This window comes from Cimex lectularius, unplaced genomic scaffold (genome assembly GCF_000648675.2).
Source record: "Cimex lectularius strain Harlan isolate CLEC.00 unplaced genomic scaffold, Clec_2.1 scaffold8, whole genome shotgun sequence".
In the NCBI taxonomy this organism is placed as follows: domain Eukaryota; kingdom Metazoa; phylum Arthropoda; class Insecta; order Hemiptera; family Cimicidae; genus Cimex; species Cimex lectularius.
In genome coordinates this window covers 2,113,580-2,127,376 of record NW_019392656.1, presented here as the reverse complement: position 1 = coordinate 2,127,376, position 13,797 = coordinate 2,113,580, and the positions used below count along the sequence as shown (strand labels likewise).

General features: G+C 32.9%; 1 protein-coding gene and 1 long non-coding RNA gene across 5 annotated transcripts in view; one reads left to right on the top strand and one right to left on the bottom strand.

The window, feature by feature from the left end:
* Positions 1-442: 442 nt before the first annotated feature.
* Positions 443-4,084, bottom strand: LOC106669737. Of its 4 annotated transcripts, none has more exons than XR_001340979.2 (7): positions 3,875-4,084; positions 2,074-2,210; positions 1,870-2,001; positions 1,334-1,387; positions 1,081-1,277; positions 878-1,011; positions 443-801 (listed from the first exon to the last, which is right to left on the bottom strand). It is a non-coding gene; the product is annotated as an uncharacterized LOC106669737 (long non-coding RNA). The 4 variants fall into 4 exon arrangements; XR_001340980.2 differs by having other exon boundaries at positions 1,338-1,387; XR_001340981.1 differs by having other exon boundaries at positions 2,074-2,217; positions 3,875-4,079.
* Positions 4,085-4,279: 195 nt separating this feature from the next.
* LOC106669736 (corticotropin-releasing factor-binding protein) overlaps positions 4,280-13,797 on the top strand; it is a 30,354-nt gene continuing 20,836 nt past the window's right edge. The window contains exon 1 of the mRNA XM_014399423.2: positions 4,280-4,409. Coding sequence (XP_014254909.1) covers positions 4,350-4,409 — 60 coding nt within the window. The 5' untranslated portion in view covers positions 4,280-4,349. The remainder of the gene's footprint in view (positions 4,410-13,797) is intronic.

The window sequence follows — 13,797 nt, the reverse complement described above, 5'->3', positions numbered from 1 at the left end:
GTAAAAATCTAATATTATGAAAAATATTATAATTAATTTAGATGTATAACATCCTGCCCGGAGGACCATAAGTTTCCAATAGGTTGGGAAATTCTTGTATCTTTTAATGTAATCTATATGTAAAAATCTAATATTGTGAAAAGTATTATAATTAATTTAGAAAAAATTGTAATACATATTACAAAAAATTATTATATCGAGCCACGAAATATTTGACATTGTTCGTTTTATATAGGGTTGTTTCGCTATATGTAAAAGGAAATTTAATAACGAAAAATGTTTTCTGTGCGTTTCAACAGAAATGTAAGACAAACTAAAGGAAAAGCTACATTACACCGGTAACCGAAAATAGCACATCCTTTTTCTGAAACTTTACAACGTCTTTGACAGACTTTGTTGACGTTATTTTCTTGGACATTTACAGTATATAAAAAAAATTAAGAAGAACTGCTGTTTTAACATGTTTGTTTTTAAATGTGTTTTTTGGAATGTATATTCACACATGTTTCAGCCTGTAATTAATAAAGCGCTGATCCGGTTTTTGACTCAATCACTTCGTACAGCACATTATTGTTCTTCTAATTCCGGAATGAATGTTTTCGATTCGTTTTTTTCTGGAGGCGTTTCGGCGGCCACGTTTTCTTTGCATTTCTCTTCGGCATCCAGCAATTCGTGTGCTTCGGCGTGGTCGGTCGCATTCGCATCGTGGACGAAGTTCCTTAGAGATCCTTCCTTGTGGTTCAGAATGCGCCTGTCCCTCTCCAGCCGCTTGTTTTCATACTGCAGAGTCAGCAGACGGTCCTGAAACACTTAAACATTAAAAGGTTTGATACGATACGTGTACGTTAAGCTTAGGGACTTTTGCATAAGTTCCCACCTCGATTTGGTGTATGCTTTCTATGGAGAGTGTCGCCTTCAGCTGCAAACCTTCTGCGTCGCTGTCGTCGTTGAGCGAAACGAAAGAAGGTGTCGATCTCTTAGGAGAAACGACGGCTTTGCATTCCTGCAGAACTGAAACAAAACGGAAGATGGCAGCGGACCCATGAGTAGTGGAATTTCTCACGGCGGCTCTCAACTTACAGATCTCCTTTATGCTCTCAGATTTCGAGGTCATTTTGGGTCTCGAAATTGTAGAATCGAATCCGGCTTTCATTATGCTTTAACACGTGTGTGAGGGTGTAATACTTTGAAACTTAACAAACGAATTTTCCTTGCATCATTTGACTGAAGTGTAACATATGTTCCCCTTTTGGAACTCATAAAAAAATCACTTCAGGCTGAAACAGATTTTTTTTTTTAAAAGAAAGAAAGGATAAAAGTTCATTGCGCTTACCTACAAGAAACAAAGCGAAAAAGGGACCACGCTTCTACCTCATTGAACGGTGCACTAAAACGCAATATGCATAGAACCATTCAAATATAAACAAGTTAAAAAAATGTCATTTTATAAAAACAAAAGGAAAAAATGGCAAATCCAAAACAATTTAATGTTAATATAAAATGTTATTTCATATATACTAAAATTCTTTAAAAAAATAGAAAAATCGGCTATTGGAGATCATACTTGTAAGAAATGAAAAGCTCGTAAAATTTAATGGTTGGAGAACAAGTAGAGCTAACTTTAAAACATAAAGAGAATATTGGACAACCCCATAAACCTTCATAAAAATGCTTCATTATCGATATTCTATAATTTTACTTATAATACATTAATCAATCTACTAATGTTTGATTTATAATGGTTTTATGTAAAAAAAGATTTTTAGTTTTAAAAATAACTTTCATTTTCATAATAAATTTTAACCCAGGGGGAATTTTATTGTTTTCCTTCTGGTCAAATGGAAAATAAAATTGAAAAAACAAGTTTACATCTTGGGAACCGAATACGATACTGCTTCGCCGACTGATGTCGTCGTTCGTACGTTTGTTCCTGCCAATCTGCTCCACCCATTTCATATGGGTGGCCTCCTCCTTCTTCAAAGCCTTTTTCAGGAAGCCTTGCTGTCAAACAAAACAAGATAGTGAAATCACGTTTTCAAAACAGGAATATAACAAAATCTGTAACCGTCTAACCTGGGCGTACTGAAGGCTGTACGTTTCAGGGGTACGACACAGGACAATGTCGCTGTCGGAAAAGTCGATGGAAACGCAGGACGGCGTCGAAAGGGCAGGCGAAGGTACAAACTGTTCCGTCGAATTGGTAGAAACAACTGTAAACTTGGAAGATTATTAAAATATATAAACCTATTTATCATACCTGTTTCGCAGTCTTGTAACACATAACTTTCATTTGATACACAATCAAAATTACATTATATCTAAAAATTGTCAAAAGGGAAAAAAATCGGAGTTTAATATCTATCTCGAATCTAAGTATATCGTGTATCTGGAGGAGTGAATGTGACCAGACTTGTATGCTTGTATCAGGTGTTGTTTATGTTAATACATTAGAACGAATGTAATTTATTAGCGTGAAAGGAAAGGAATGCTTAACCTCCCCCCTCCCCAGGAATATCGAGTACTCTGGGGTGAGAGTGGACTTCCGGAGAGTAAAAAATAATAAGCGAGAAGGAGTGGGTCCAACTCCACCACAAGGAATATCGAGTACTCACGGGGTGTACAATACGTCTGTTTGTGGTGATGTATATGTATGTTTTGTATATTCTACTCTGCAATTAACAACGAGAAGTACAAATTAGAGGATAGCATATTAGAAAATCGACTTAGTTTTAATATAAAGCGGAGAGTCAGTAACAGATTGAGACGCTCAAATGGCTGCAGGATGAAAATATGAATGAAAGACCAGAAAAAGAAGTAAACAAAGGCAGGGGGCAAATTGTTATTTTATTATTAATGTTGTTGTTAATTGTTATTTAATGTTATTATTAAATGTTATTTGTTGTGTTTGCATGTAATTTATTAGCGTGAATTGAGGGGCTTATCTCATCTTGCTTAACCCTCCCTACTAGGAATATCGCGTACTCTGGGTTAGTGTGAATGCTAACCAGACTATCGTGTTTTTATCTTGTGTCTGTATATTTTGTTATTTTATCCACAATTGACGAAGTCCTGAGGTATAGAGAGGCTAGTAATAGGATAAAGAAAAGTGATCATAATACTTCATAACTTGGCTGGAGAAATAGTAAATATATAATTATATATAAGAAGGTCTAGCATGTCAAAGATATATTAATCAAATAAATTTTAAATAATTATTCTTCATGGTGTCTAATGAGTCTTTATAAGGGTGTTTGTATTGATAGCTATAACCCTCACACTGAAGATGGTGAAAAGCCGAATGCGCGTTTGAGACACCAGACCAGAATAGACAGAATTTGATAATCGGAAACTACCAAAGGTTTATGAAAATTTAAAACAAAATTAATTTGGAATATTTTAATATCCATATATCGATAAACATATGGCCAAATACTAATCGTACAATCGTTGTGTTTATTTATTAAATTCCAAAGCTTTATCGTTGATAAGCTTAGCTGGAACGTTGAAAATATACCATCGGAATTTGAGGTACGCTGTATTTGAGATAAATGGGCCATTTTATCACTAAACCGAGAAAAAAAAATCTCAAAAAGGACTTTTTTAGTTTTAGTTCAAGCCTAAACCTCAATCAGACAATTTGGAATTCGAAGGACGGAGAACACTTGCAATTATTGAAATGCTTTATGCAATGGAATTTGCGTTGACGTGTTTCAAGTTCAAATTAACAACTTTCTTCGCACGTCGACGACAAATTGTTTAGACTTGACGTCATAGATCAGGATTTAAAGTAATTTCAACGGCTTTCTTTCGAAAGTCACTTCCACCCAGAAAAAGAAAAATGAAGCTAAAATATGTTACGATTTTCACTACGTACACAGCTCCTTTATTTCGTTTTCGTCTGTGTCACCTTCGAGAACATCTCCCCCTAATTTTTTCGCCAAGAGGTCGAATAACGTTTTCAAAAATGTCGGCATGTTTAACGATTCCGTTTGTTCTCGAAGCGATGCATTTTTCTCTCGGAAATTTGTTCGGATCAACACTTGCTTGTTTTCAATACATATGGTGACTAAAACTACAGCTACTTTAACAGGCAGCCGGCCTGGTGATTTACAATAATTTTCAAAAATTGAAAGATACTTAAGGAAAACAAGGATTGGGCAGGAGAACATCTTCAGCGCTCAAGCCGTTTTTTATCTCCCAACGACCTTCAATTTAACACACTGGTAATAAATATTTGATCTTTGTATATCTCAAAGAGCGGGGGTGCGAACGTGGAGGGGATGGGGGTGTATATATAGGAGGAGAATCCATGGCCAACCCTCCAGTTTCCAGCAATAGCCAGGGCCGAAATGTTTTCTAGTGCAATTCTCATCTTCATTCTAACCACAGCCACTGCTTCCCCATTCCCAGTGAGTAAGCATAAAAAAACCAAAAACCTAACCAATCTGTTTTGCAGGGATTTAAAAAATCATCGACTGTGTTGGCAAAAAAAATTTCATAAATTGCATCACCCATGTGGGATTTTGAATAATCAAAAAACGAGCCAAATTAAAATTTGGACCAAATAAAATAAGGATAGGCAGGTATTTAAAAAAGTAAAAAAAAAATCAAGTTAAAAAAATTTTAAATTAAATTACTCTCGTTAAATTATGCTGGCTGTCAAGAGCAGTAATGAGCAGTATCACACAAAATTAATTATTTTTCACTCTTCTACGGAAATGCTGCATAGAAAATGTTTGTAAAAGGACTGGTGGTAAATATGTTCAAATAAGGGACCGAGTTATTTTTAAAAACCTTGGTTTTTCACATCTTGATAACTCGTGTTATATTTTAAAAAATTGAAAAATAGCTTCCAAATTTTAAAACATTGTCACACATTTAATAATTAATAAAGATAATAGCTTAAATATTAATCTTAAAATAATTGTTAGAGTTAATAATTGATGTTTTTACAGACTTTTTATTTTTTTATTTATTTATTTTTTTTTTTTAGTTTGAATTCTAGTTAAAACAAAACTCTGCCAAAATCTTTGCTTCAACCATCATATATTTTCGTTCCTTTTAAAATTTCTTTGTGTATTTTATCATTATTTTCTTTATCAATCCTCTTACGTTCAAATTGATCAATTCATTGATACAAACCAAACTTTTAGCACTTATTGAATCTTGAAAATCATACGCATATGTTCGAAAAAGGTTTTACCAATCTATTCAAGCTTTTACAATGTTTTTACCTAAAATTGAATTTAAATTGCAAAAAAACATTTCCGGAATCGGATAATAATAATCAGTTGATAATCAGTTTGTTTCTTGAAAAATCCTTCTGTGACAGCTAGCGAAGTTTTTTTTCAAGGCCTAACATATTGTCTTTGACACCATGGAGTCGAAAAATTTACTTATTCAACAGAAATACATTTTACAAAAAAAAATTATATAGGCCAGTTTAAGTTGAATCTCACAAAAAGTTGATTCTATTATAACTCTAATTCTAATCCCCGTAACAATGAAAAAGTTTTGTGGGATTTATATCAAATTCTTCTTTTGCCGGCGGTGTTCGATATTACCCTCGCTCGTGTGTTAATCGTGAATTTCGACGAGATTTCCGCTCCTAAATTTCTAAAATAATCCTTTTTAAGCTTTTCAAGCATTCAAGCATCGGACCATTGAATTAAGCTTCTGCCGTTTGCTGCGAACGCATTTAATCTGTTTTACTGCCGATAGATTATCCGTCAGGGCACCAGTTGTTAGAAATAAAAAGATAAAACAATAAAATGATTATCCCTCTTGTGCTTTATTGCTAAATTTGTCAAAGTATTTATTGTTGGAAATAGAGATAGCCTGGGAAAAAATGTATATCGTAAAAAATTCCACAGCGGTTCTACAAGAAAACGTTGCACATTGCAATCAAGAATTTAAAAAAACTTTTCTCTACATTTTCGCTTTATTATATGCCTATCTATCTACCAATGTCTAAGCATCAATACTGTGAATATGTCAAAATAAAGCACTAAAAAACAGGTGCTGAATTTAGATTAAATCGAAAAAGTTTAGTATCACAGTAGTGTTGTTTAATTCCAACAAATCAATCCGAACTAAAACCTTCTGAGAAACGTGAATCCGCAATGGAAAAACTACTTCCATTGTTGTGAACTCTGCTGAGCCTTTGAGTGATACGAGAAGGAATAAAAGTCGAACGACACCCAACACAACAGAAGATTTCTATTGGAATTGAATTTCATCGGATATGACATAGGCCCTCGACCCTCGTACTCTGAAGATCTACTCAATCTCAATCTTATTTACCAGCACGGAATTTATCGATGAAATATACTTGTAAGGCGTACAGTGAATGGAATTCTACTCCAGTGTAAACACATGACATACTTTTCCTGAATTTATTTAATAAGTTTTATGTCCGCTTACGTCCCTTTATTATGGCTTGTAAGATAAACCCTTACCCCCTAAATAATCTCTGCCTTCAATATTACAATTTTATATTAAAAATCAGGAATAAAGGCAAACCGTAAAGAAAATTCACTTCCTAAGACGAGCTTTTATGAAAAATATCACCTTCATCACAACCTTGAAAATGCAGTTAACAAGGTAAATAAATATGAACATTCACAATCTATTCTATTTGATAACCTTGTTACTTAATTATTAATAATAATTTCAAAGTTCTGTAGAAACGGATACACTCCTTGAATACTGGAAGAAGGGGCTGAGTTTTTTCTGTCCAATTGGCCTTATTCCTAAATTTTAAAAGTAAAATTATCATATTAAAGGCCAAAACTAATTGCATTAGTTTGAACAAAATATATTACAATTAGGCACGAATCGGGTTGACATAAAAGGCAAAATGGCATTTCCTTTTCTTTTGCTCATGATTGTTGAACAGAGAGGAATTTAATGAGTAAAACAACCAGATTGTAATGTGTAACCAGAATGTAAAAAGTTTTTATCCGTAGAAACGATAAATGTGGGGTGAGTTCGTTGTTCAGCTACTTTAAAAGCTAGTTCTTAAAGTTAGTTGACTATTTTCATTTTATCATTTATAAAATCGCCATTTTTTTTATTTTGTTAATGTAACATAAAATTTAACATAAAATTGTTAATTGATTCAGGGTATGATTTCCATTATTTCTATCTTCCATTTGGACAGATCACAGGAAAACTTTGTAATAGTTGCGATTAAAATGTATAAAAGGCACTTGAAAAGCCTGGCCACTTTGTCGACCATTTTCTGTTATATTTGAAAAAAAAGTTTATTTAAGTTATTTCTCAAATTTGAGAGTTTTTTCACTCAGCTGAATGAAGACTATGTGAAAGTTTTTTTTTTAATCCTTCAATTAATGTTATATCTATTTTCCTTCTGAAAAGAACAGCCACAATATTGTTAATATTCAACACGCTTATTAGTTAATCGAAAAGCATTGAAATTTTGGCTTTTGTTACATTTTCTCATTTTGCAAAACCACATCGTCGCGTAACGTAATTAATAATTATTATATAATGTTACATAACGACGAGGCAAAAGGCAATCATACTTTTTTAACGGATGATCTAATTAAATGAGTAATCGAAATCCTAATTAAGTACCTTTTTAACATCAAGCTGTCAAAGCAAATCATGCAATATTTATAATTTACTTGATTAATAAATATTTTCGAAATGTATTTAGACTGTATGTGTTAGGCTTTTCATATCTTTAGACGATTTTTTAAAAATTTTGTTTTGTTCTTATTGTGTCTTTGTTTGGTTATTAATGTCATTATTTTCGTTCTTTCATTCATTCACTTTCATTTTTTTTTAAATATTCCTAGAGTCAATTTAGAAGCCAAAAGAAAAAGAGAAAGTGTTAATCTTTTTGCCTTTTTAAACGACTGATGTCTTATTGCTTTGTTTTGTTTCAACGACCTTTCTTTCAAATAGTCAGTCAATATGAAAATTAAAAGATAAACGAGAAAGAGCAATAATATAAGGATGAATGTCAGATCCGTTTGTAATCCTTTCCGTCACGAATACCAAATGATTCAGACGGCCCAAATGATTTGTACAAACATCGCCAATGACGCGCGTCCCCGATTCAGGAACAAATGACTCCGTGTTTTCCTGGAAATAACGAGACCAAAACGACAAATGAGCTGCGAGAGATGCCGTTTTTACAACTGTGAACCATGCGATTGCAATTGTCCACAAAACAACCAGTTGTTTTATATCAAAGAGTTTTAAATATTTATGTTATGATTAAAAAATTTCGTCTTGCTTTAAAACGAGCACCTCCTAAAAACAGGTTCTTTTAGAACTAGCACCAACTTAGAAGAGAAACTTGTTACCACCCCAACTTAAATTTAATTATAACAATTTTCTAACTCCTGGCAAACTGATTTTAAAACAAAACCTTACCCAAGAATATAATTGGAATAAGTTAAAACATAAACTGGCAATGCGTTTTGATTTTTGAAATTTATAAGGCTGTTATTTCAAGTCTAGTCTTTTCTCATGAAGACTTCTGACGACTGTTTTAAACCTTACCCTGGCGTTATCTACCGTTTGAAGTTGACTCCCTATTATATCCTTATATCCCTATAAGGAAGCCGAATGACGGTTCTGAGGTGCGGTAAAAGCAATCAAACTATCACCTCTAGCCGTCGTACTTCGCGATAGACCCTCTCTTCGATCGAGACTTCCGGAGGCTCTAACCTGCTGTGGACCATCGTGGATGGTAGAGCACGGCACACCTAGGACTTGGACTATGTAACGGACGCTCGCTGGCCAAAGCATCTGCCCGGGTGAAATCTCGACTTGAAACCAAGCTTTGATGAAGAAAAAACTTTTTTCACTCAAATTTATTTTTTTCAAAGAAAACAATTCAAAAACCAATTAGCTCACTCGACAAGTCGGCTCTGGAAAGGATGAAATCGAAATTATTTTCTTCATTTCTAATCTAAAGACTGTAAAAGGATTAATAACACTCTATAAAGGTAAACAACAAGTTATTAATGTTGTGTTTATGTTTTAATTCAACTATTAATCTCTATACATAGTTATCATGGAAAATAAACAAACAAAGATAATTACAAACACAATTTGTCTTTGAGTGTATATTTCCCCGTACATTACAACTTCTAAATCTGTCCCCAATGCTTAAAAATTTAAAAACATAGGCTGTAAAAAAATCATTGATCGACTTTCTTCTCGGTAAATTTACTAATTTACTTTGTACCTGTTTTCCATTAGTTCACGAATCTCTAAACAGTTTAAATGTATTTTCAATTAATTCTTGATTTGGGACAACGTTTGGGTAAAGTTTCCTCATCAATCATTCAAATTCATTAAAGTGCTTCTTGATGATTCTAACCTGGAAGGGTGAGTAAATACGTAAACAAATTTTCAATCAGAAAAACACACCATTGATGATTTTTTTAAAGTTTAATTTTTCCAAACTTTACAATAGTTTACCATTATCCATTTTTAGGTTAGTACATGAATAATTATCAATTAATTACTCGAATATTACATTTCATAACTACAGTATGTAGGTAATATTTCTTACTTACTCATTGAAAATCAAATATTTTATATTTAGTTTTTAAAAACAACAGTTGTGTTGAGTGTATTTTTTTAATTTGGACAAACTGTTAGACTACTTTTGAGTCAAAATTTTAAATTTCTTTGATTTATAAATTTTTGAGTTAGTTAAAATTTATTTTAGTATAATTTCAATGTCAAAATGCAAATTGTAAATTATACAGTCTATCACAAAAAAGCAATTGTTTACTACGAAAGAATTTCCGATTTAGGCAACTTTTTTCTAAGCCCTTTTCGTTTATAAAAACGGTATTATTCCCACGTTATATTTCATTAAATCTCCCTCTGGTGAAAAATATCGCCCAAAAATCCGCTGCCAAGTGTGTAAAATCTTGCCATACACAATATAGAACTGTAAGAAGGATGAAATCCTTTTTGAAAAGGAAGCGTCTAAGAGAATTCCAATATATTTCACAAGGATGATGTCGAGCGGTGGAACTGAGATCCAGGTGTAAACCCTCTCATCTCAGTAATCGCCTTCCAATTTGGTCCAATCCGAAAACTTTTTCATCAGAACTGTTTACAAGAGTTATTAACACCTGGGTTCAACCAACTTTTCAATCCAGCTTCCAAAGTTATTGTTTAAATATTTTGTAAATAAATCTTGTATTAAATGTAAATGCGATAAAGTTTTAAATGTAATCGGATTAATCGATTTTTTTAAATTCTGTATCAACCCATAGAAACAAAAGCCTGGTTATATAAAAATAATGGCAACAGCAATCAAGTCATAATTTTTTATTTTTTTTACGAGACATCCAATTAAAAAAAAAGGTTTAACTTAGAATTTTAGATAATATAACTCATCGTTGGTTTGTATTGTAAAATGATTATGTACAGGATAATTTGAAATTGTGAAAACAAAAATATTGAGAATAGATCAAAATGATCATTGGTGATCAGGCTATGACAAATGATCAGACTATCCCTGACAAACCAAAATTCTACACAATGAATTATTCTTTTTATGTAAGGTCTTGGTTGAGATAAGATAACTTTTGATGCTTGAAGTTACTTGACTTTTGACTTGAAAAAGTTATCTCATCTCAACCAAGACCTTACATAAAAAGAATCATTATTTGAAATAATTAAAATGGTCGATTAGATTCTACATAATATTAATGTTAAATAATATTAGCTTTTAGCAAATATCTTAAAATTCAGTTTAGAGCATTTCTCGCAAGGTATCTTAAATAAAACTACTGATTCCAATGGACAATTTAAAATTTACAGTGGAGAAATGTGCTGAAGTGTAGTAATAATTTAGGAAAATTTTAAATAATAACATTTATAATTAATTTTGTCGACTTTTGATAAACGCTGTTCATATACTTTGCCCACCCAGATGGAGTTATAGAAAATAGTACAGCGAGAATAATAAATACTATGAATCTTTGGTAGCTGATATTCTTACTCCATCCGTCAGACCAGTAATTATTAGACAACAACATATATAAGAGTCACTCCACAACTATTAAACTAGTGTAGTATAAGGACTTCATTTTGGATATTTAAGAGAATGGATTTCAAGTTGACTCTTTTTATGACGACATAACGTAAGTCTTTGACCGAGTCCGTCATTCAATTGTACTAAGAAAAATCTAGGCTTTTGAGGTGGGAAAACCTCTTCTCATCTGGTTGACTTCTTATCAAGATGGCAGATCGTTCACCTCAGAGAGAATTGAACTTGCCTCTGGTGTCCCGCAGGGCTCCCACCTTGGCCCGATTTTATTTCTGATGTTTTTCATTGATAGCACATGTCTTTAGGTTTGTTAAGTTGTTGTTGTTGGGTGATGACTTAACATTTTTAAAGCCATTCTTGGCCCTGACGACTTACTGGCACTTAGAGGACGTAGATTCCTTAGCAGATAGGTGTTCCTATAAACTTTCCCTTTACCTAAACAAATATAAATTTATTCGTTTTACCAAGTTACATAACAATTTTTTACCTACCAATATGCTCTCAATAATATCAAAGTTGAGCTTGTTATTGTTACGGATTACTTAGAGCTCTGACTATAAATTTAATACTCATATCGATACAATTATTGAAAAAGCGAAACGTAACCTAGGATTTGTTAAGAAAATGCCTGCTGAATTTATTAACCCGTTCGCTTTAAATCATTATTTCGATCGCATTTGGAATATGCAGGGATTGTATGGGTGATTCAGAGCCGAGCAGTTAAATTTATTTCTTCCAAAAGTCTGTTCTTGAATTCATGATGGTCATGAATCGGATGATGACTATATTCCCTCTGCAAACTTCACGTTGGATTGAAAATAAATAGCTTCCTACCTTTCAGTTGGAAGGTGCTCATTATATCAGATTATCAGATATCCTCTCCATGTTCAAGTGAAGTATCCCACAGCGCACACTGAGGAATGGCCCACTTTTCCATATGGAATGTCCGGAACTTCCTTCGTAACTTGACTGTTAAGATCGCTCTTCTTTTGGATGACACTACCTCACTGACTGATGTTTTCCACGGTGGCGTCAGCTCGTATATCTGGAAATGTAAACCGATGTTGTGTTTCTAGCTTTATGGCTTATTTTAACTTTTTCCTTTATATTTATATATTAAATTTATGGTTTCTACTGCTCTGGCCTCGTAGCTTATATACTGCTTGAGATGTAAGGAATAAAATAAAATATTTCACCTTATTTTTTTCTTTGCGGTTCTAGATAGGAAAAAATGTGAATTCAGACTCCCCTTCATTTTTCATGTAGTTAGTTCATGTAGATTTATTTTTTTTCGACCTCGATTCGACATAAGTCGAATTCAAATTCTTAATTTGAAATGAGAACCCCCATTATTCACATTTTTCTTTGAAACTACATTTTTTGCGAGAAAAATGAGCACCGAGTTATTAAAATCGATCCAATAGAACCGGAGATATGATTTTTTGAAAATAGCTGGAATCCTGTTCTAGTGCTTTAGGTCGAAACCACTTTATTTTGCCTTCTACTGCAATTATTTTGAAGAGGAGTGGAAAATCAGCCAAAGTGGAGAGAAAAGTCTGAAAGCTTACTACATTTCCTGCCAAATCCCATAAATTTTGTATCGTTTTTTTTTCTCCTCGACCAATACCTGATTTTACCCAAGACTCATTCACCAAAATAACTTGATTGCAATTCCTTTCTCAACCGGGGTTGGGACCATAATTAATCATAACTATTGTTATCTGGGAATAAAAAGGTTAAATAGCAAATCAAAGGAATGTAGGAACTAACGCTGTTTATTTTTCGTTTCCAGCCTTTTGTTGGAACAAGCCCTTTTTTATCTGGGTTAAAAATTTACTAAAAACTCGAATTTCTTAAAACTCAAACTTCAATTTTTTATAAAAAGGAAGAAAGAAAACCTCATAAAATATTACATCTGTTGGAAACGTCCATCCTGTTGAAATATACACGCCCCCGATCGCCTCAACCATTCATCACACACAGCACAGCCTATGGCTTCCCTGTCAAGAGAATGAGAAGCCTCTACAACTCTTTTCCTCGACTAGTGATGGGTTTCAAATTCCCACCGTAAACACTAATATAAAATATGTAAAATATTTGAAGCAGAAGGCAAAATAAAGTGGTTTCGACCTAAAGCACTAGAACAGCATTCCGGCTATTTTCAAAAAATCATATCTCCGGTTCTATTTGATCGATTTTAACAACTTAGTATATTTTTAACCGATTTTAATAACTCAGTAATAACTCAGTCTTAGTTTTTCTCGCCAAAAAATCTAGTTTCAAAGACAAATGTGAAAAATGGGGGGTCCTCATTTCAAATTAAGAATTTGAATTCGACTTATGTGGAATCGAGGTCGAAAAAAATAAATCGACCTTACATGAAGAAACTGCATGAAAAATGAAGGGGAGTCTCAATTCATACTTTTTTCCTAAAAACTTTTCGCAAAGAAAAAAAATGGTGTGGGCGCATTACCTTGGATACCCTGTATAATAATAAAATAAACTGAGCGGAGTGATCAAGGTGCAGTCAAATTTTCATCAAATTGTTAACCATAATAACCTCTGCATTTAAAAAATCAATCAATTTCAGTCATAAATCAGCTATAAATTACATTATAGCTTGATATTAACGAAAAAATGAAAACCCTTGAAAAGTATATTTTGTGAATTACTCGATTTGCTTGTCTGAGCTTTCATGTGATTAATTTTCTGATTTGCGAGTTTCGTAGATCGGACATCTTAAG